General features: G+C 38.6%; 4 protein-coding genes across 9 annotated transcripts in view; 2 read left to right on the top strand and 2 right to left on the bottom strand.

The window, feature by feature from the left end:
• LOC133840370 (GTP-binding protein RAD) overlaps window positions 1-12,574 on the top strand; it is a 40,357-nt gene extending 27,783 nt beyond the window's left edge. For 2 of the 3 annotated variants that reach the window (XM_062272168.1, XM_062272166.1), the window contains 7 exons: window positions 27-143; window positions 4,886-5,209; window positions 5,265-5,353; window positions 9,821-10,001; window positions 10,113-10,246; window positions 10,512-10,628; window positions 11,221-12,574. In XM_062272168.1, coding sequence (XP_062128152.1) covers window positions 65-143; window positions 4,886-5,209; window positions 5,265-5,353; window positions 9,821-10,001; window positions 10,113-10,246; window positions 10,512-10,628; window positions 11,221-11,367 — 1,071 coding nt within the window. In that variant the 5' untranslated portion in view covers window positions 27-64 and the 3' untranslated portion in view covers window positions 11,368-12,574. The remainder of the gene's footprint in view (window positions 1-26; window positions 144-4,885; window positions 5,210-5,264; window positions 5,354-9,820; window positions 10,002-10,112; window positions 10,247-10,511; window positions 10,629-11,220) is intronic. The other variant, XM_062272167.1, reaches the window with a different exon arrangement.
• On the bottom strand, window positions 12,489-13,253 carry LOC133840371 (uncharacterized). Its single transcript, XM_062272170.1, has 2 exons — window positions 13,106-13,253; window positions 12,489-13,043 (listed from the first exon to the last, which is right to left on the bottom strand). The coding sequence occupies exons 1-2, from the start codon at window positions 13,118-13,120 to the stop codon at window positions 12,711-12,713; spliced, it is 348 nt and encodes a 115-aa protein (XP_062128154.1). The 5' UTR covers window positions 13,121-13,253; the 3' UTR covers window positions 12,489-12,710.
• A 740-nt stretch (window positions 13,254-13,993) lies between these two features.
• On the top strand, window positions 13,994-19,188 carry LOC133840368 (glucose-6-phosphate exchanger SLC37A2). Of its 4 annotated transcripts, none has more exons than XM_062272162.1 (8): window positions 13,994-14,133; window positions 14,870-15,061; window positions 16,038-16,189; window positions 16,248-16,822; window positions 16,939-16,974; window positions 17,703-17,916; window positions 17,985-18,133; window positions 18,205-19,188. In XM_062272162.1, exons 2-8 carry the CDS (start codon window positions 14,937-14,939, stop codon window positions 18,574-18,576), a joined length of 1,623 nt encoding a protein of 540 aa, XP_062128146.1. In that variant the 5' UTR covers window positions 13,994-14,133; window positions 14,870-14,936; the 3' UTR covers window positions 18,577-19,188. The 4 variants fall into 4 exon arrangements, with proteins under 4 accessions (XP_062128146.1, XP_062128149.1, XP_062128148.1 ...); XM_062272164.1 differs by lacking the exon at window positions 13,994-14,133 and adding an exon at window positions 14,241-14,415; XM_062272165.1 differs by lacking the exon at window positions 16,939-16,974 and having other exon boundaries at window positions 13,996-14,133.
• LOC133840367 (N-acetylglucosamine-1-phosphotransferase subunits alpha/beta) lies at window positions 18,761-21,815 on the bottom strand. Its single transcript, XM_062272161.1, has 2 exons — window positions 20,068-21,815; window positions 18,761-20,009 (listed from the first exon to the last, which is right to left on the bottom strand). The coding sequence occupies exons 1-2, from the start codon at window positions 21,616-21,618 to the stop codon at window positions 19,521-19,523; spliced, it is 2,040 nt and encodes a 679-aa protein (XP_062128145.1). The 5' UTR covers window positions 21,619-21,815; the 3' UTR covers window positions 18,761-19,520.
• Window positions 21,816-22,461: the final 646 nt, after the last annotated feature.

The following is a 22,461-nucleotide window of genomic DNA, read 5'->3' as shown; positions in this document are numbered from 1 at the left end:
ATTATTTTGATATTTCATTTGGACAGGACATAGAAAATCGAACGCTTTTCTGGACGTGCCCACAATGAACATGCATCACCTGAGGGTGAACGACGACGACGAGGATGTGGATCGCCTACGCACATTCAGTGCATCTAAAGGAGGTAAGAGATAGACACACACACACACGTAACTCGCGAAAGAGACAGCAATAGTGAGGCGTACAAAAGACAGCGACTGGGGCTTTGTTCGCATTTATTAATTTCGAAATTGAAAATCAACAAAAGCTGAACCCGTCGGCTGCTAGCTGAATGCCAGGGATTAGGTTTAACAATGCCAAAAGGGCCTCACACACACACATACACACACATGCCAATGGGCCACAGGAGATGGCAAATGATTGTTTCATTGAAATCTTAAAAGGTTGTTCCTTATGGCATTTAATGCCACTTAGGCCAGGGTCCATAAATTGTAATCGTAGTAGTCGTAGTCGTAGTCGTAGTCGAAGTAGTTTCTTGGTCCTTTCGCTCTCTCGTCTATATTTGTGTCACGTTATTGTTACACATACGCAACGTGGTACGTCGGAACATTCAAGATTCGGTGTCTGTTTGCATGCATAAATGCATGTGGTCCTTAACTACGTGTTTAAGCTCAACCGCAGAGTAAGAACAAGCAGAGGGAGAAGGAGGGGGAGTTCTTATGGGAGAAACACGCACACACTTGGCTAGACTGAAGAGCAAACTGTTCGAGGGTATCATGACTTTGCCAAGTCGCAGGTCAAACCCACAAAAAAACCACAGTCTGACAAGTATCATCACTTATCTTCTCTGCGTTCTTCGTTCGCTCTTTAACCTGCTCTTAACTCAATTGTGCGCTTTCTGCATGCCAACTGAGCATCATAATCAAGAGTTTCAGTTTCGTACGTCAGCAAGATTGTCTTTGAGTCCATTCCTAAGGGTATTTGAGTTGCCAGCAGAACACAAATTCACATTCTTACACATGTCTGCATACATTGCGAAGGCACTGTGCAAATTGTAGTCAGTAGTCAGCCGGGGAAACGACATGTTTCAAACTGGCAAATGAAACGCATTGCATATTAAAATTCAATGAAGTTCCTGCGTTTACTCAACTAAATTGCTTTCGAATGCAAGAAAATGTGCCACACACACACACACACTCACACATGTGTGCGTATACTTATTTAGCTCAGTGTGGCATCCTTGTGGTTTACTCGATGCTGCGTCATGTGTGCACAAATTTCATTAAACTTAATACGCTGTCGATGTAGTCCATCAATTATGTTCGCCGTTTGAATTTAAACCAAAAAAAAAGATGCTAAAACAAGTAAGAAAGCTACAGCCGAGTGTGCTCGACTGCGAGATACCCGCTACCCTTTTTGAATAAAAGCACAACAGTGCGGCATTATGCTTAAAATCTACAAAATACTAAAATATACTATATTTGGTATATTCATATAGTACTACATTCAAAATGTACTATAGAGTACAAAAATATACCAGATTGTCAGTTATAGCAACTAAGACCCATAGTAATTAGGAGCTTTTTCCATACAAAAGTATTTTTAAATAGCTTCTACATTGTTTATCTGATCGTAAATGCTGTAATTGTTATTCTATATACCCAAAAACTATATCTCAATCACTTACACTCTCTGAGATCTAGGGATTCATATGGACGGACAGACAGACAGACGGACATGGCTATATTATTGTGTTATGTTAAGAATATATATACTTTATAGGGTTGTAGATACCTCCTTCTGCCTGTTACACAAATTTCCTATAGACACAATATTATGATACCCTTCTACCCTATGGGTAACGGGTATACAAAGTAAATAAAGCGAGTTTAAAGCACACTTCAAGTGCTGGGAGAAAAAGGAGGCGCTGCCGTGATTAATTGGAACGCTGGCGAGTGTCAGTCATCAGCGTCAGGCAATGAAGCGCCAGGAGTGAGATTTTCATTCGAAAAAGAATTGACCAAAAGCGGCCACAATGTGTGTGCGTCAAAGTGTGTGTGTGTGTGTGTGTGTGAGTGTGTGTAATTGAACTGACAGTCGAGTGTGTGGCATGCTGCAAGCTGGTTATGATGACGCTTGCTGTGTAAATTGAATTATAATTGAATAAAGTCCACGCACGTCCCAATCGCATTGCGAGTGCGTTGCTTCATGCTTCGATGTCTGTCTGTATAAGTGTGTGTGTGTGCGTAGGTGTATGTGTGTGTATGTTTACACATCCGAATTGCCACACATATGCGTTAGATGATTGTGACTGACTCAACTCGAATGGCTTCTTAGCTGCCAATTGATTTATTTATACAATAAGAAAATGCCAAAAATACAGAAAATAAACAGAAGATCGAAATACATTCGCGTAATTGAAATTTTTTTTATGCACGCAACCTTGAAAGCGAGCAATGCTTTTTTTCTTGCCTTTTAGATTCCCATCAGAAAAACATGTGCAAAATCTCGTGCAACACTTGTCGAGCTTTAAATCAATCAACGCATAAAAATTGATATTTATTTGCTTAAGCAGTTATTCATTATTAAAAAATTCTACAGAAAAAAGCGAAGCAATGCACAAAAAACCCGTTGCGAAAATGGCTGAAAAAACAATTCAAAGACACATCAAAGTGGAAATGAAAAATGAGGCAAACAATAGATTAAACATTTTAGCATTGATTGAGATTTCGAAATGCTATTAATAACACAAAGAAATTGCAATTAATAAATGAAGAAATGGATCCTGATCGAAGATTTTATACTCTCCCAATTGTTTAATATAAACATCGTAAAGAAAGGAATTTATGCAAAGCAAAGAAATTAAAATGCAGACAAATTATAATGAAGCGCTAGAAATACTTTAAATGAAAATAATTATTAAAAGCAACAAAACAATTAACAGCTAAATATATCTATTGCCAAATTGCTTGAGTTAACATTTAAAGACAACACAACGCTAAGCGATACTGAACACTTAAGAAATCTGAATATCGAAAAAAAAGAACTGAGGTTAGAAAATTGATTAAGAATCGATCAATCAATCGATCGAATCTAGACGAAAGTTGGGAAATAAAATCGTCAAGACTTAATTATAAAACATTCTGAAATAACTAAATGAAATAAATTAAAATAATAATCATCCCCACTAAGATAACTTTAGATTAATTCGTCTTGAAAATGTAATCTATATTAGACGAACGTTGGGAAATAGAAGCGTAAAGACTAAATTGTAAGGCATTCCGATAATCAAACGTCGATAAGAAAGAGAAGAGCTTAGAAAATCGGATTCAAAGCGCTTGACGACGCTAGACGCTGGGAAATTAAAGAAAAAGGCTAAATTGTAAAACATTCCGAAATAACGAAATTAAATAAATAAAAGTCTTCATTATGATTACATAGACGAATTCATCTACTCTACTACTAATTAATACACATTGTATACATTTTATCAAAATTTCTATACAATTCCTTACTTAATTTACTCTTCTTTGACAATCATAAAAGCTCACCCAAAAATAAATACTTGGCTAATATTATTTTCAGCGAATTCTCGTTCTCCTTCAGCATCTGCTGTGCTATTTGTTATGTGGAATTGTACAAATTTGATTACATTGCTGAGTTCATTTAGCCAGGTTCTGCACATAAACTGGTCATAAACTAGGACCATTTGATGCCTCATACACTCTAAAATTAAACATTTAGCATTTGTACAAATATTTATTGTAACAAAACAAAAGGAGGCGAGGAGGCGGAAGGAAGAGGGAGAGGGAAAAACAATTGTTTGAAATTTTATTGCAGTTCGTTTTCACCTAGGAAAATGTTGAAATGAAATTATTGCAAAATCGCAATTGTTGATTTATTTCCATATAGAACACATACACAAAATGTGTATTTGCCAGGCGTTTTTATGGCTTTTCCATCATACCCCTGACCCCTAACCCCTGACGCCCCTGTGTGTCTCCTTTGTAAAAGTACAAATCGGAAAACTATTGGCGCAAATGTAAATGTTTATAGACATTTTGGCAATTAATTCAATTTGCACAATTAATGACCATGCAGCAGGCAGGCAAAGCGGAGAGAGGGAAGGAAGCAAAGAACGCGTCTCGAAAGAAATCAACGATAAATTCAGAAATAACACAAGGCGTCAGCCAACATGCAATAAAGCTGGCAATAAATCTATTTATGACATTTAAATGTACACAAAATAATCTCATAAAGCAAGCAACACAACCGCAACCTGAAATTTGTTTAACCCATTGATGAGCTGAACAACAACAACAACAACAACAACAAAAAATGTGACAATGAAAGGCTGTTCACCTAGACAAGCAGACACCTTGTGCACTTGTGACTGCTCGCTTGAGTGCACTCAAATAACTGAGTGCAAATTCGACATTAAGCAGCTCATGCAAGCATAATGAAAATCTAGATTTATTACGATTTAATTTGCACTTTTGGGGATAAAAGTGAAAAGCGCTTTTGGCTAATGAATGTTTAAATTTGTAAGCCCTCAACTCAATCGCAAAATGACAGCTGCCGGCAGAGAATTAAGGAAAGAAACATGTGTTGTTGCCTCCAGCAGGAGGAAACTACAGGAACCGATAGTTTCAGCAGACGCAACGTGGCGTATGAGCAACATATGCAGGAGAGTGCGTCACATGGTTGCGCATACGCCACGTGTGCAACATACTAATAAAATGCAACAGCCCCACACACACGTAGTACGTCTAGTCAGCGATGCGTTTAGCATATTTTAAAAGCTTACTTCAGGCAACGATTTAATGCGTAGTTATTTCTTCTTCACTCTTGCAACACTTCAACACTGTAGTTCTTTCTTCTTCACTCTTGCAAACTTGAACTCTTTGTTCTTTTTCCCTTTCCTAGGCATCATCAATCGCGGTGACTCCTTCCGAAGACGTCGCTCACGCAGCAACAGCCTGGCCCCCGTTAGTCCCATGCACACACGCAATGCGATGGCCGGTCTTAATGGCGGCGGCGGCGGTGGCAGCAGCCTCGGACTGGGACTGGGCAGCGCCTACAATGGCGGCGGCAGCAGCACTAATGGCTTTAGCGAGGCTCCTGGCCAGGACAACCATCAGCCGGTGGAGTTCTATCGCGTGGAAATGCTCGGCTCAGCGGGTGTGGGCAAGCAGGCGCTTGTCTCGCAGTTTCGCACATCCGATTGCATTAATGCCTACGATGGACCAGGTGAATTCGTCGTCTGTTGTTTGCTGTTGTCTTGACTAATCCCTTTTGCCTGCAGAATGCGATGAGGCTGAACAGAATATCTCAATTATTTTGAATGGCATCGAATCGGAGCTGAAGTTTCTCACGGGCAACACGGAGAGCAAGGTAAGCCCCAAAGACAAAGCCCCATTTGATCCATTTATCTCAGTGCAAACACACTTAGACACTCTCATACACGGCATTAGCTTGTTGCCATATTACGTATACGACTCGCGTGTTTGTGCGTGTGTTTGCTTTGTCGTAATTGTTGTTAAATATTTCACTATTAACATTGGGGGCCACCCAAAAACGCCCCCTCGTCGCATTCCCTTCACGTAGCTGGAGCAAGACAAATCGGTTTTGCCACAGCTGAGATGAGATTTGCAGCTGGCCAACAAACAGTTTGAACATGGCCCCAAAAAGCCATTTGACATTTTGTCTCGTGCCAACATGAATTAATTACAAATGCAAACTGATGACGATGACTGCTGCTGCCAGCCCAAAAGTGGCAGCCAAGTGCTACAACATGCCACAGCACAAAACCTTCTGCCACCAATTAAACCACACAATGTTTTCTTCCACATCAAATCAAATTCTAAAATAGTTTACGAAAATTAAGTGCAGGGCAAAAAAAAAGAAACGAAATAAAGCCTGCAAGTTGTGCTGTAAACCCAAAGTGCAGCAAATGGCAGCCACAAATTTCACTCTGTGGCATGCAGCACATACCTTGTGCCAGCTTGCCACATGGCCTGCATTCACAAGTACTCTTAATTACGAGGGTGTTTTCCATTTCGTATACGGCTTAAAGGGCATGCCCAATGGGCTATAAGCTGGCTTTATAGCAGCTCAGGCTTGAGTTTTCAAGCTGATGAAGAGCATAAAACGAAATGGAAAATGAGAGCAGATCAACCGAGGGATTGTAGCCAAGTCAAGTGATGTGGAAGAAGCTCTTCAATTTTTTGGGGTATTGAGGTGAAAAGAGAAAGAGAGTAAAAGAGTTATTAAGAAAATGAAAATGAGATGACAGACAAGAGAAAGAGCATTTATAATAATATTTGTTTTATAGTAATCAGTCTCTCTCATTTTGTAGTGAAATGTAAAGACTAAATGAGAGAAATGTAAAGACAAATATTATTAAAAATGCTCTCTCTGTCTCTTCTGGAGACATATAAGATAGTTTAATTAATAAAGAGACAAAATGCAAGAGACTTGTGTAGAAAATAAAGCATTAAAAATGAGACAGATATGATAGGTATTGGCAATAAGATTTATGAATATAAATACAAGTAACAGATACAGGAATGCAGGCAGACATGAGAAAGATTTTGTAGAAAAATTATATTTACGAGCATTTATAAATGGAATCAATGATTGTAAGCAAAGGACAACGTTATCTAAAGCAAAATTATAATTACCAAAACATTTATTTAGTTTGAGTAAAGATTAATAGTATAGCTATTGATGCTGACCAAAAAAAATGAACGAATTTCCATATCTTATCGTAAAACAGTTAAAATTCCTAATATCAAGCTTAGCTCTAAACATAGCACAAATCCAGAGATATTAAAATAATTTTTACTTATATTTAAAATTGTTTCTGATTATATTTTTTCACTGAAAATAGGAAAAAGGAAATGGAAAGGGAAAAAACGCTTATTATTGCTTTGAGTTGGGAAATTTTTAAAACCAAAATAAATGAACGTAATAAATAGGGCTAATTCTGATTTAAAAGAGCTTAAAGAGACAGAGAGAAAAGCAATTGCTTGATGCTTGACATTTTAGCATGCAATATGTCACAAGATTTGGAAATTCAGAGTTCGTTTTAAGAGATAAATTGGATAAAGATAACTAAAAGAGCGCTTGAGAGAAATATCCAAAATGAAAGAGAGTTTAGCAGAATTTAACCTTCAAGTCAAGTGACCAAAGAGGAGAGTCAACTTTTGCCGATGGCGCAACCGATAATGTTGAACTGATGTGACTGATTCGAGTTGGAAAACACACACACACACACACACACAAGAATAGCAGCAACACATCAAGAGGAGCTGCTGCTGCTGCTACTGTGGCAAATGGGAAATAGTCAGAATAACAAATGCTGAGCAATTTTTGCAATAGCTACAATGAGCACAACAACAACAAGAGCAACCAGAAGAACAACACCAAGAACAACAACAAACAAGCAGAACGGCGATAAACATGCAATCGAAATGCCAAATTGCTGGCCAAATGCCAAATGACCAGCAAGAAGCCCAGCGGGCAATGTGATTGGGTTATGCTGGGGTAAGGGGAATGAGAATATGGATCCTGAGGCGTATATATTTTTCGTTGAATGGTGGAGGAGGAGGAGGATGGCAAGGGGGAAGATGTAGGAGCGGGTTAGCGGAACAACGCGACACGATGCGACGTTGGCGCAAGCAATAATGGCGATGATTAAGGCGACGATTGTGGGCCAACGCAGACAACGAGCAAGAGTAGAGACAAGAGGCAGAGGGGATAGAAGAAAGAAAGGGGTATTGGGGCATCTGCGTTGACAAACAAAAGGAAATGGCAACAATTTATCCGCTCTGGACAAAGAAAGCAAAGCGTATTAAAGCGTCGCGTTCATGCAAAAGTTGAAAGTTGAAAGAACAAATAATAAACAGAAGCAGCAGCAGCAGCAGCAAAAATTGTTGGCGCAACTTATGGCAAATGCACACAAGCATGCCCGTCAATCATAAACACCTTGCCACACACATACACACATACATATATAAACACACACACACATGTGTGTGTGCATTCTGCAATCGTAAATTGCTGCCAAAATGCCGGATGTGCCTGGCGTTGCTTTATGGCTGCTTTCAAGCCACAAAAGTAACAAAAAATGTTAGCCAAAAGCTGCCAAAATGCCGCGTCACTTCCGCCACGCCCACTTGCAACGCATGCCTTAGGGCGTTCAGGGCGTTAAATATGCAACGTTGTTAAACTCTGTATGATTTAAAATGGTTGCCAGAATTAGGCATGACGACATGCATGACCCGAAACATTTGCCAGCTTTAATTTTTAGCGATAAGTCATCGATTAAAGAACGATTGTTAGAGAACGAAGGTTTATGGCATAATGATTAATAGTGTGTCTTCTACACTTTTAAAACTATAGTATACAATGCTTTCAAATGTAGTTTTTGTAATTTATTATTAATTACATTGCTCTGAAATAATGCTTTTGTTTGTCATCATTAAATGAGCATCTTTATTTAATTTGGCAACATTACAGAAAAATATACATTCATTTTCTAGCAGAAAGGGTTTAGCTACTACTTACTATTAAATATATATTAAGAATACAAGTGCACAATTAGTTACGTTTTAGTATAACGTACAATATAGACAGGCGACAAATTTAGAATTAAATTAGTGACTATAAATCAAATTGCCAAAAATATATACGAATAACTAGAGTACAGACTTAAATCTATTATTTAATCTATTATGAAAGATATCGTATGAATATAATGCTAAATATAGGTAGTTAACAAATTAAGTGTTACATTAATTAACTATAAATAAAATTGTCAAAACCATATGCAAATTAGTATAGTAAAGATTTAAATGTAAATTAGGTTTCAAAAAGATTTCAAAATAACAGCAAATATAGACAGTTAACAAATTTAGAATTAAATCAATACCCCATAAATAAAATTTCTAAATATATGTGCCACTAGTAATCAGTATATGAAATGTAAATCCACATTCAAGACAGATTTAATAAGAATGCAAGGAAAAGAAATAAGATAAAGAAAATGATTGACATACAATTATGATTGTCTTTCAAATCTTTAAAAAGTAAAAACATTATATTTTAATACTTTATCAGTATTCATTCCATCAATTTCCATTTACTAAAAGTAAAGTTTTGCGTGCTTTCCAATTCCAATTTGAGTCCCAAAACCCCTTTTGCATTTCTTAACGAAACCAGAACTTGGAATATCCTGTTGTCCTGAAATCTAGAGCAAAAAACCTTTACCAGCCAGCCAGCCAGTAGTTGAAGTAGCTGCCACTTGAGTTGGGGCCACTTGGAAGTCTTGCTCGCTCTGCTTATGGAGCTTATAAAAAATGCAGAAGGATAGTTAATTTGGGCACCTATAAAAAAAGAAGAGGCAACTCCAGCTTCTCTATCCTTGCTGCTGGCAACATTTACGAGTAATAGACACTCAACAGGGGCAATGCCAAACTTTTGTCATATTGCCTTGCAACGGATGCAGAATACAGAATACAGAATACAGGATGCAGATCCTGAAATGCAGATGCAAATGCAGATACTCAGAGAACACGAAACTCTCTGTGCAACTTTGTTTGGTCGTTGTGGGCCAAAGTGGCCATAATTTTAATTTCAACGAGCATAAATACAGAAAAAGGAAAAACGTAAACGTAAACAACTGCGGAGAGTACGAATGTTTTTTAATTTTTTTTTGTACATCGTATTGCAACAGGACACGCCATTGAGGTGTACTTTACGGCAATTGCAGTTGAAGTGCAACATTTGAAACTTTTAATTATCGGCTTAAATGAAATGCTTAACGTAACTTGTTGTTGCTTGTTGTTTGCTCAACAGGATGAACTGGAACAGGCGGATGCATTTCTGGTAGTTTACTCCTGCATCGACAAGGAGTCCTTTACACGGGCCAAGCAGATTTTATCGCGACTGCAGGACATGGACCTGCTGCGCCATCGTCCCACCATTTTGGTGGCCAACAAAATTGATTTGGCCAGATCACGCGCCGTCTCAGCGCAAGGTAATTACAATTGCAACACAATAATCCCTCGCATGACTCGAAGCTATTTTCGCCATTGATAAATGAACAACATATTTTTTTTTTCGTTTTCTTTCTCTTGTTTCCATTTAGATGGAAAATGTGTGGCCTGCACGTTTGGAGCCAAGTTCATCGAGGTATCCGTGGGCATTAACCATAACTGTGATGAACTGTTGGCTGGAACATTGACTCAAATACGGCTCAAGAAGGATCAGAATCTATTGCAGGTGGGTGATTAGTGGTGAAAGTAATAAAGTTTTTGATTAATCGATGGGTATGCTAAGTAGTTGATGGTACTTAGATTAGAACACAAGTAAATTGGTGTTGATTCATCTACTTTCCATCTATCAATCTATCATATATACATATCTATCATATCTATACTATCATTCAATCGCGCGCTTCTCATCTCGTTTCTTTTCTGTTTCATCTATCGATCTATGTAATCTTTGTAATTGTGTGTGTAATGAACTCGATCAATCGCTTTCGCAGCTGAATCCGAAAAAGTCGAAAGACAAAACTAAATTTAAAGATAGCAAAGACAAGAAAGTAGAGACTGTAGAAACTGATAAATGTCTGACACTGACTGATCTTAAGGCCGACGATGTGGTAAGTAACACAGTCTCCCAACTACCACCAACTATTTTAGAGAGTTCTCTATTCAATCTCCTCCCCCGCCTAACTCAGTTTTGCTGCCACTTTTGCATGCCACCAATCAAGTAAATATATTCCAATTAAGTGTTTTTCGGCAATTCCAATTCCCTTACCTACTGTTATTTACATATATAGAGTACTATATACTACCTAAATGTACCTCCGACTTTGATCTCTTGCCAGAATATTTCAACGTCCAATTGTTTTGTGTACTTCTCGTTGCCAACAGCGGAAATTGTGTCAAGTGTCCAAACAAGTCCACAAATCTTACCTCATGCATTTCTTCAGCATTGTTTTTGTTTGTTTTGTTTGCTCGTTTTGTGTTATTTCTTGAGCATTTTGTTGCCATATTCTCTCATCGTTTATACTAATCCCACACACAAAAACCCAACCAATTGATATTTGGATACCAGCTAAACAATCAACGAATGTATATTGTATATACTGTATATATATTATATTCAGTATACAGCAGAATAACATCCCGCTTCGACCAGCAAGCAAAACAACATGCTTTGAGTAATTTGAATTATGCAATCGATTTCAGGGTCACAGGGACGGCAGCTCCCCGGCGCATTGGTATAAGAGCCGCAGTGTGATGTTGGCCAGCATGAAGGCTCGCCAAATGCTCACTTGGATATTGGGCAAGGAGGATTCCAAATTCAAGCACTGCGAGAATTTGCAGGTGCTCTAAGCGAGTCACAAAACCAAAAATGCGCTTCAACCGAGAGAACAAGAGAAAAACACCAAAACACCAAAAATATTTAAATATATATTTACTAAGTATATAATTATATATGGTATAATTGTAATTTGTAATTGTATAATCAAACAGTATGTGAATATTTATAAAAACCAAAACCAAAACCAAAAACCAAAGAAAAGAACCAAAGAAAGCATTACCTTAAAAGGTAAACAGGTTTCGATATTTCGATTACCTATATATACATATATATAATAACACTTTAGAGAGCGTCTGTCTATATGCTTAAACAAAAATGTATCTAAAGCCTGATAATCAAAAATTAAATCAAATTTAATGTTTAAAACGAGGCAACTAGGAGGCGAGCAACTTTATGGAACCAAGCAAATGCAACAAAAAATGAACAACCTAAAAACTTTAAACAAGGAATCAAAACAAAACAAAACAAATACCAAATACTTAACTACTTACTTAAATTGAGAAGCAACTTTTCTAAGCTTTGAGCAAAGTGAAAATAAAAAACAACAAAAACATATACATATATATATAATATTTTCCCATAAACCTCTAAACAGTCTAGCAGAGATTAACTATTTACAACATATTCATGTTACCCCACAGTAAACTACGCTAAACATAAACGAGTTTTTATAAGATTTATGTAAATGTATATGTAGAATGTAGATTAGAGAGCAGCCCCTAAATTTCAATGCGTGGGGTAGATTTCGTTACTTCTAAGGACAGTGCTACAGGGTTTGCGATTTAAGATTTAATCGAAAAAAATAGAAAAAGCAAAAAATTTACAAATTTAAATTAGTTAGAAATACTTTGTTCGATCCGATCCGATCCGTTAGTGTGTTTTGAGTTGTCTCTTTTGAATACGTTGAATTCTTAGTGTCTTCCGATTTCTTAGATATGTATGTATATAATATATAGTCCAATATTGAATGCCATTGCAATGTAAGGAATTTGAGTGTCATCCACAGATAGGCAAACGACAAGCGTGTGCGTATGTGAATGTGGATAGAACACAACAATAATTGTATGTACTAAATTTAACAAAAAGAAAACCCAATTTAGAAATGTTTCAATTTGTGTGTATATATGCTTAATCACTTGTGGATATTTTCTAAACACATCAGTTCTATGTATAATAATAATATATATACTACGACTACAATAAATGTTAAATAATCAACTTGAAAGTTTCTTTTTGTTTTCATTGTATTTTATATATAATTGGCTTAAGTTAAACTTTTGGTACAAAACGTGATGAGATTGCTTGAATTCGAATGAGAGATGAAACTAAACTAAGTGCATTCTGAATTTGGGTTTCAGCCAAATTGCTGTGGCTTTTGCTGTGGATTCTTCACTTGTCTGGCGATCTCAGCACGATAACGAAACAGAGGACGGAACACATTTATCTCAGCCAGTTCCATGTCATCAGCGGCTGCCTCCTCGTAGTCTAGCTCCGCCACAGCTCGTCGCAGTCTGTTCAATGTGCGCTCGTATCTATAGAGATTTCGCAGAGCAGCTTCAGCCAATGGCAACTGGATTTCTACTTCACTCTCGTCACTCAGTCTTGGGCTCTGTGAGCTGATTTGTTCAGCTGGATAGGCATAAACGATGTTCATAGCAACACAGCACGTGATTAGCACCAAAATTTGCTATTTAAAGTAGAGCAAATCAATTAGAATTATTGAGGCTGTTATTTGATGAACCCACTTACCATAATATACACCATTGTGTCTGTAAGTTGTAATCTTCTTTGGAATATCTGTTAGCTGCTTAACGGCTTGACTGCTTTGCTATAAGTGTGCCTTCAGTGGGTCTTGTCATTGCTTTTATACAAATGAGAAATTGTTTTGTAGCTTGCGTTAATTAGCACCTTGTATTGTTCTAATTGCTCATATTGTTTTTCACATGCAATGCAAGATGCAATACTTCTAGGAAATTAGCATGTCGCCTGAGTATGGTTGAAAATCAGAGCATTTTCCGTTTTGCGCGATTCGGACTCGACTGTTGTCGAGGCAAGGGATGTCGTGTCATGTGAACTGCATTTGGTACTTTTCTGAGTTGTGAGTTATTGTCACAGCAAACACCTCTGACTAATGTTATTACCTTGTTTGTTCATCCGGTCGCGTGTCCGACTCGTAATTAGCGCATGATCTCAGTGTGCAGTAGGAACTACTAGCTGTCAAAATAAATAAACTGTAACTTAATGGCGACTTTTGATTTAATTTGCAATTCACAAGACCTGATCTTTCAGTTGCAACTTGGTTGGAATATAGGCCATCGTTGGAATTTAGAATAACAAGATTAGCACGATATGAAAACATAAAACGGCACCCTAAATGTAACGACATATTACTTAATATATACACCAGCTTTTAATAGCGAACTTATTTGGCTGTTACACGCAATATCAAGCAGCTTTTGTCAGCGGCAACTGTAGAGTTTATTTATCGATAACATCAAGCGAAACAAAACGAGAAATTTACTAATAAACGTTATTTTTAATGCGTTAAAACAAAAAACACTTTAAATAAACAAAAATTACAGTCTATTGATTACCATATAAAGTAAACCAATTAGAGTGCACATATTTTTCAAATTCAAAGTGTAACCAAGCTCGTGGATAGCTTATTTTGGTATATTTTTTTACGTAAAATAGTACTTTCAGTAAACTGATTGCGGTCACGTTATAACTAAATGAAACGCGTTATTATTGTTTATTTGTTTAATGTTCATTTAACGGTACGGTAAATAAGATAACTGTAATTGATTTGAAATGTTAATGTGTCTGCGTTGCGTTCATTAGTACCCTAAGGTCTAACAGTTTGCGAAAATGCGATAACAGCAACAATTCTTCGACTAACAACAAAGCGAGGAGTTAAACAAAGCATGATTAAATCAAACTAACTACGTTGCAGTTTCAAATTTCAATTATTGCCAGCTCAACAAAGTTCAATTGTCGTTACGCGCAAGTGAAGTTAAAAATCGCGAGTCGCCCCGCCAGTGATTCAGATAATTTTTGTTGTAGGTAGTCAGTTTGCGCTGCGGCTTGATTGACAACATATGTTTGTCTGTAGATACCAAAATGTAAATGTGTGTGCGTGTGTGTGTCATCTATGAATTTTTGTGAATGAGAGTGTGTGTGTGCGCTCTATTGCGGCTACAGAATTGCAATAGTATGCGAAACCAAAACTGCGATAAGGGCAAATATTTTTCAATCGCCACTTCGGAGGAAACTAGTTGCTAGCCTTCGCTCGAAACCGCACAAAGGGGTCGCTCTGCTGCGCTCCGTTCGCTGCGACAAAGTGTCTCTTCAGTTAATAATTTATTTTACGTCGCGGATGCGTCAACAGTGCTTACAGTCATCGCTACCTGTTGATGTACATACGCGCCTCGTTTACCTGTGCCAACTGCGAAAAAGATAATAAACAAAATTCTGCTGCTCTTCTTCTGCTTCGTTCGTGCTGTTTCTCCACAGACACAACACCTCAACTCTAAGTAGCCACTTGGTAGCTGCTTGGATAGACAACGATTGCTGCCAGTAGATGAGACCGAGTGCGTCGAGAACGCGCAAGATGAGTAACAACTACAACGATATTCCCATTGGCATAAGGCTGCTCCAGAGCTTCTCCCGACAATGTCCTCGCTTCCATGCCCGCAAAGAGCTATGGTAAGTTCAGCTAATTACTTTTTCATATCTATTCTTCATAGAGTAATATGACTCTATAAACTGTATAATAAAAACTATACAATCGACCTATTTCCGTATAGATATCGTAAGAATATATTATAATGTTGGTGTATGATTGCTCTAAAGTTGTCCATTCATTATATGATAACATAATATGTACACACATATATGTGTTATCTATATGAAATTTCAAATTTCCCATCACAAGCTTTTTTAGCTTGCACTTTTCAATATCAAATTTCATGGAAATACGTCGATATAAACTTATATACAGTTTTATTTTTGTTTATTATTCATTTTTATGTTTGAACGTTTCCTTTTAATAACTTTAAAGTTAATATTGAAGATTTACAAGATTTTCGTTTTCGATATTTGTTAAATTTCAAAACTAGACTGTACAATCTATTCAATAAACACATTAAACAGATAATGAATAGTCGTATGTAGACTTTAAATCGCCAATGTGGATTCTCGACCACCGTTAACAGCAGAGGCATTAATGTCTGACAGTCTACATGAACACCTAGATCTCATTTACTACAGGGGATAATGCTACAAAATTTGGTGACAAGATTCTTGTGGTTTTATTTTATATTTTTTATTATGTGGCGACCAAGAACACACAACTTACGAATATGAATTTTGTAAATGAAGTAATAAAATGATAAAAGTGATTAGTATTATAGTTTATCTTAGAATAACCCATAAATTGTAAATTTACAAATCAAATAATTTGCTTACAAAAAAAACACGCCCCCTAAATGGAAAGAAATTGTGTCCCCGTAAATGGAAGAGTATTTATTTATTTATTTGCAAGTATTTGAATTTATTATATTTTTATTAAGAGCTTCAATATGGTCAAAAAAAAACATGGACAGTTATTTTCAAAATAATTCGATAAGAGCGAAAATGCCTTTTTCACTCACTATAATTTTTATAATAATCACTTTTGCAGCTACAAAATGTCGATATTTTTGCTCACATTCCTTGCCTACGCCTGCTATCACATGTCGCGCAAACCAATCTCTGTAGTCAAGTCGGTTCTCCACGGCAATTGTTCCACTGTCCAATTACAAGATGCGGGCAATTGCGGCTATGCGCCCTTTGGTAAGTTTAATTATATTGGCTTCTTTATTACTATTTATCAACTATCATTATCGCACAGATGGGCCCGATTCAAAGACGCTTTTCGGCATGCTGGACTCGGCTTTTCTCTTCTCCTACGCCATCTCCATGTTCGCATCCGGCTTTATCGCCGAGCGCGTCTCGTTGCGCTACTTTCTGTCCATGGGCATGATTATGACCGGCGTATTCACATATCTATTTGGTCTGGCGCGCACATCGAACATTCACAGTCTCGCCTATTTCGTGCTTGTCCAGATATTCGCCGGCATCTTCCAGACCACCGGCTGGCCAGGCGTTGTGACGCTGGTGGGTCGCTGGTTTGGCAAGAAGAAACGCGGTCTCATCTTTGGCATCTGGAACAGTCACACTTCGATTGGCAACATTCTGGGCACCCTGATTGCCGCCCACTATGTGGAAACGGACTGGGCGCTGTCATTTGTGGTGCCTGGCATTATCATCGGTGCTGTTGGTTTCCTCCTCTTTCTGTTCCTTGTGGATCAACCGGAGATTGTTGGCTGCCATCCACAACCTGCCGCACAGGAACGTCGCATCTCCAACGATTCGGATGCCGATGAGAACGATGATGATGAGGAACAGGCACGTCGCTCTGAAGCTGTAAGTATGCCAAGTGGTTGAATGGACATTTTTAACATGCTTTCCCCAATGATATACAATTATTTACACACTCACACACACCCACACTCATCAAAAATTGGTGTTTGTTTGCGCAGTTTTATGCCCAGTCCGGTTACGCTGATTCCCAAACCGTAAGTGCATGCTAAAATTCAAAATCGAATCAAGTAGAAACACTCTGGTCGAGCGTGCTCGACTACGAGATACCTTGTGCCCATCTGTTTGTAATCATAACTCGTTTTGCACTCATATGTACATTCACTCATCAAAGTTATAAGTATACTCAAAATACGCTTACTATATATGCTTCAGTAGAAGTAAATGTTGTTATTTTATCCGATTTCTACCAAAATTTCAGCGTATATAAAGAATAAACGAAAAAACCGTCACATATTAAGAACTTCTCCAGTTCTCCTGGAATTTGCATACACAAATGAGGAAGTAAAGGCGATTAAAAATAAACTTGTTTTGGTATACTATAGAATACACAATGATGAACGTGCAGTTGCACTTATAAAATTGTTTCTTGCTTATGCAAGAAGTCAAGTCAAGTTTTAATATAACAAAATTTGTTATATATATTTTATATGTATCTATTTAATTTGTAGCTTATCTACGAAGCGTTTCAGGCTGTTTTATACTTTATTCTATTGTTGAGGCTTATTAAGTCAGATGTGTCATATTTCCTGTTAGGCACTAAGTTATAATACTTCATAGGGTAGTGGGTATAGCAATCATTTGTCTTTCCCATGTGTGTCCAATTTGTTGTTGTCTTTGCTGCGCTTCTTCAGCTTTATATAAACTATAAATGTGTTGCATTCAGTTCTCTTAAATCATATATTAATAACGCATCTATCTGCAGGATCAAATCAGCTATCGACCCACGCCCACTGAACGCACACCGATCCTGGCGCGTCCCCAAGCACAAAGGGAACACACATCCCATGGACGTCCCATTGGGCTAGTGGATGCCCTCTATATACCCGGCGTAGTGGAGTTCTCGCTTTGCCTCTTCTTCACTAAACTGGTCAGCTACACATTCATGTACTGGCTGCCACTTTATATACAGTCTTCCAGTAAGTCAATGCACTTGAATATCTCATTGTAAACGACTCTATAATTGATGATACTTTCTTTCTTGCAGGCACTTTGGGTCCAGAACTCTCGGCAGATCTCTCCACGCTCTTTGATGTGGGTGGCATTTTGGGCGCCATAGCTGCGGGCTATGTGTCCGATCTAACCGGCATGTCGGCCACTGTTTGCACGGTCATGTTATTCTTTGCGTCACCAATTGTAAGAGAACAGCTGCCTAGTTTCGTAATTCAACAAATGTTATTTATTTGCTAACTCGATTGCTTTTGCAGCTGTTAATGTATCAACAATACGGCGCATTGTCAGTCACAATTAGCGTTCTGCTGCTCATTGCTGTTGGCATATTTGTGAACGGCCCCTACGCACTCATAACTACGTCGGTGAGCGCCGAACTGGGTCAGCACAGCTCGTTGGAGGGCAACTCAAATGCTCTGGCCACCGTAACTGCCATAATCGATGGCACTGGGTCCATTGGTGCTGCTGTTGGACCACTGCTCGCTGGAGTTATATCCAGCCACAGTTGGCAGAATGTCTTCTATATGCTGATTGTGTCGGACATTATTGCAATGGTGCTGCTGATGCGACTGGTGGTCAAGGAATGTACCGCAGCAAGACGCTCTTCAAATCGTATACGCATTGAATAGCAGGAGGAAGTTTTAGTTCCCAATTCCGATTCCGTTTCATATTAATTAAATCGCACTTGGAATTTGAATTTGATATTTTCATATGTACATAGTGCACAAACACATACTCACACACACATACACACAACCACAACACATACTCACATGTTATGTACAATCGCATCAGCTATTTTTACGTTAAAGACCACCAATTTATACTTGTACACTATATATATCATATCAGTCCGTTTAGTTAGCTGAAATCATTGTATTGGCATCGCACGAGAAGTCCTAAAATCTTTACCATAATTTATTTAGTATATGTATGTACTACTGTAAAGTATGAATGTACTAGCATGATATATTGTTAGCCAAAAAGAAAAGAACGAAAGAAAACACGAGCTAAACCGAGTAGTTAACAGTTTTATAGATATTTTATAACGTTGTGCGTGTATCAGAGTCTCCTCGTTTTAAGTGCCGAAATACACACTTAGATACTAGCGTCTAGGATAATTATATAGTAGTTATATACATAACATATTTACAACTGCTATGTGAATACGATTTTCGTACACTTTTCGTACCAATAAACTGCGACAAAGCTGTCTTTGTCTAAATGAAATCAAACAACTGTCTGCAACTATAGAATAAACAAAATGCAAAAACTATAAAATTCCATTAATTTATTTAATGTTTTTGGACTTAGCTTCGGAATCAGATCGTTTTCATTCTCTGGTAAGGGAAATTACAAATATTTCACTTAACATTAGCCTCGATTTAGCGCTTAAACATTAAGTACATTAATGAGTATATATATATAGAGTAAGTATAGCCTATGTGTATAACTAGATTCGACTTATATTTGTAGCTACAATGCATAGCGCTGAATTGGCGAATATCTCAAAGGTTACAACTTATCACAACATTGAAATTATATATCAGACAACCAAACGGATTGCAGTACACTAGAGACGTTGCACACAGCGCCTCACGATCTTGGCCTTGTGTTGGCACAATAAGCACACTAGGAACACAACGAGCAACAGACTAACGCCATAGCCAACAACGAGCACAGCTCGTTTACGGCGTCGCCAGCGTTGATAGTCGCTCCATGACACATAGCGATTGCGATATTGTGGTGGCAGCTCGAATTTGCTGCGACGCGGAAAGAATGACAAGTAGAAATCCTCAAGTAGATGACGCACTAGCTCATTGTCTTCGCCTCGCTTTGGATCCAAATTATCGTTGATGCAATTGAATTTTCTAGGATTGCGTCGCATGCGATCAAGCGCCTCAACCACTTCAGTCAGATTCGAGGTGAGCATCATGAAGTTACTGTGTGATGTGCGCTTGGGACTCACGTGATAGCGATACTTGGGACGCACTCCAAAGTTGGCACTCAGAGCTTCAGCGAGCAGTGGGCAACGACAGACAAGTTCTCGAGTAATTGTTGGCTATGAATAGAAAGAAAGTTAGAAAATAAATTTTAATTGAATATTATTATTTGCTCACCAGATTGGAATCCTCGTAGCGTTCGTAAACGAGTGTTGAGTGCACAATCTTATTGGCATTGACATCGAGGCCCAAGCTAATGGAACAGTTTTGCACCACCTCCTCGAAGAAGCGCATGGCAGACCAGTCTAAAGGTGGTGGATAGATGCGTGTGAGGCAGGTGCGCACCTCACGATCTGACCAGGTGCCAGAGCCATCCGTGTCGAATTCATCGAAGATCTCATCCACACCAAGCACATGTGTCTCGCTCATCAGAAACGAGTAATAAGCAAAGGCGTATTGCAAATCGCTGGCTGCACGAAACTTTTGATTTGCCGTCTCCAGTACCTGCTGTTGGAAACGCTCTTGCATTGCTGTCACAATGTCTCGCTCTATGAGGAAGCCCACATGGGCTAGAACATGACGAGCCTTAAAGCCATAGACGCGATTCAGCAGCATGTTAGTTGCAATCAGCGAGTGAGAGTAAATGTCTGTGGAGGATTTAAAGTCTTCCTTGTGCAACAAGTTACTGGCACTGGTGGTGCTAACAATGCTGCTGCTGCTGACTGGGTTGCTGGCATCCACTTCGGGACTCAGCGACTTTAGTTTGTCCTTGTTGAAGCGCTCCACAATGCGTCGCAGTTCGAGCAACGTGGAGACATTCTTGTGTCGCATCAATTCCTTAAAGTTGCTCGAGCTGCGTTTGAACAGCTTCTGCAGTCCCATGTTAGGGAACTTGTGTAGTCCTGCATGACCCGGAGCTGCAACTGGAGGTGCCACAGTGGCAGCCGCTTCGTGCAGCTCACCATGCAGATCTCCTGTGCCACTTTCGTTACAGTCACCGCCATCGAACTGGCAAGCATCGATGTTGCAGTGGCGATCGCAGGCACCGTCGCCAATATACGTCCAGGGACAGTCAAGGGCACAGTCGGGCACCATCCACGCTTGGTAGACACGCACGCCCTCGGCCTCAGTATAGAGATCTTCTGGGTATAAAGGTGCACCCAAAAAAATGTCATCATTCAGATAGAGAAAACGCTTGGATAGCTTGGGTATACGATGCACAAAAGTTTCAATTGCCGCGCTGGAGAATGTGGGCAACTGTCTGGGATCGGGAGCCAGCATTTCGTGGGGCACTACAGTAACTCTGTCGTAGTTGAGGTCCAGCCAGCTGGGAATTTGGCCGTTGGTCACAATATACACGTGTCGTATCCAGTTGGCATGCTGCTCCAGTGAGCGTAACGAGTACTTCAACTCGTTTTTGTCATCGAATCGTGATGGGTCATAGCTAGGATCATAACGTCTAATGGTCTCTATAAAGTCAGGATCAGTTCCGTTTACCCACGTGTAAACAGCATCAATGGGTGCACAGCCTCTGTTGTCGCCGTGACTGTGGCTGCCATGGCCATCTGTCGGCGTCAGCATTTGTTGCCCGGCTAGCCAGAAGATCATCACACAGAGGCAGCCAAAGACCGCTAAGAGCGCCAACTTGCGACGTGACTGCATCTTGAGCCGATAGATTTTTTCGAGAGTACGCCGCATCCGCCGTTGCCAGCGGCGTCGCAGACGCATTGCGAGTTCCCAATTAACTGCTACATTGCCACACGTAAAGTGCACTCACAAAATTTGGTTTAATTGGACTTTAGTGCAAGGAGGAAACGGGAGAAAAACTTTGTTTTTAGGTCAACCGATAAAATATGTGGAGTCGTTCAGCGCGACCGCAAGAAAATGCCAAAATATACTGCACATCTCAAATATATGCTGCTGCGACAAATATATATCAGCCCGGTTTATCAAAATAGACGTGGCTCAATTTCAATTTCAAATAATGGTATTTCAGTCTTTAATCATCTTACCACTGTAAAGTTTTTTTTTCTGGATTTCTTAAATTTAAAGCCTTTTTTTTTAATTGGATTAAGTAAAGCATCAGGGCATTGAATATACGTTATAAACAGTTCGTAAGCCTGCAGTGTTCTTAATCTAGTCACAACATTATATTTATTATCTAGTGATAGCATTATCTAGATATAGCTTATTTTAACAAGTTTAAATCGAACTTTAAAACTCGTGTAGTATCTAATTATTACGAGCACAATAAACTATAGTGATAAACAATCCCAGTATTTTTCCTGATTAACTGCCGATAAGTTTGTCGGTTTTGCATTCGATTTTATCGAGCAACAGCAGTGTGACCGTTAGTGGTTCATTACACAAAATTGGCAGTTAAAATACTAACAAATATTCGAATTTGTTTTTTGCATTTTAAAAGAATTTATATATTTTTAATGAACAGTATAAAAATGAAATTTAAATAAAAATTGTCCAAACGATTTAAATATTAGAAAAACTGTGTAAAACATTTTTCTTTCAATAAGCGGTAGTTGCAAGTTGGCATTCTTTTTGGTACTTTCTTTG

This window comes from Drosophila sulfurigaster, chromosome 3 (assembly GCF_023558435.1).
Source record: "Drosophila sulfurigaster albostrigata strain 15112-1811.04 chromosome 3, ASM2355843v2, whole genome shotgun sequence".
Taxonomy (NCBI): Eukaryota; Metazoa; Arthropoda; class Insecta; order Diptera; family Drosophilidae; genus Drosophila; species Drosophila sulfurigaster.
Note: the sequence above shows the minus strand (reverse complement) of the source record. Positions and strands in the feature narration are given on the sequence as shown.

Bases quoted from the DNA above. Each gene is read 5' to 3' on its own strand.
- LOC133840368 (XM_062272162.1), top strand. From the start codon at position 14,937: ATGAGACCGAGTGCGTCGAGAACGCGCAAGATGAGTAACAACTACAAC. The intron at 15,062-16,037 runs GTAAGTTCAGCT...TCACTTTTGCAG, and splicing joins CATGCCCGCAAAGAGCTATG to CTACAAAATGTCGATATTTT. The intron at 16,823-16,938 runs GTAAGTATGCCA...TTGTTTGCGCAG, and splicing joins AGGCACGTCGCTCTGAAGCT to TTTTATGCCCAGTCCGGTTA.
- LOC133840367 (XM_062272161.1), bottom strand. From the start codon at position 21,618: ATGCGTCTGCGACGCCGCTGGCAACGGCGGATGCGGCGTACTCTCGAA. The intron at 20,010-20,067 runs GTGAGCAAATAA...TTCTATTCATAG, and splicing joins GCTACGAGGATTCCAATCTG to CCAACAATTACTCGAGAACT.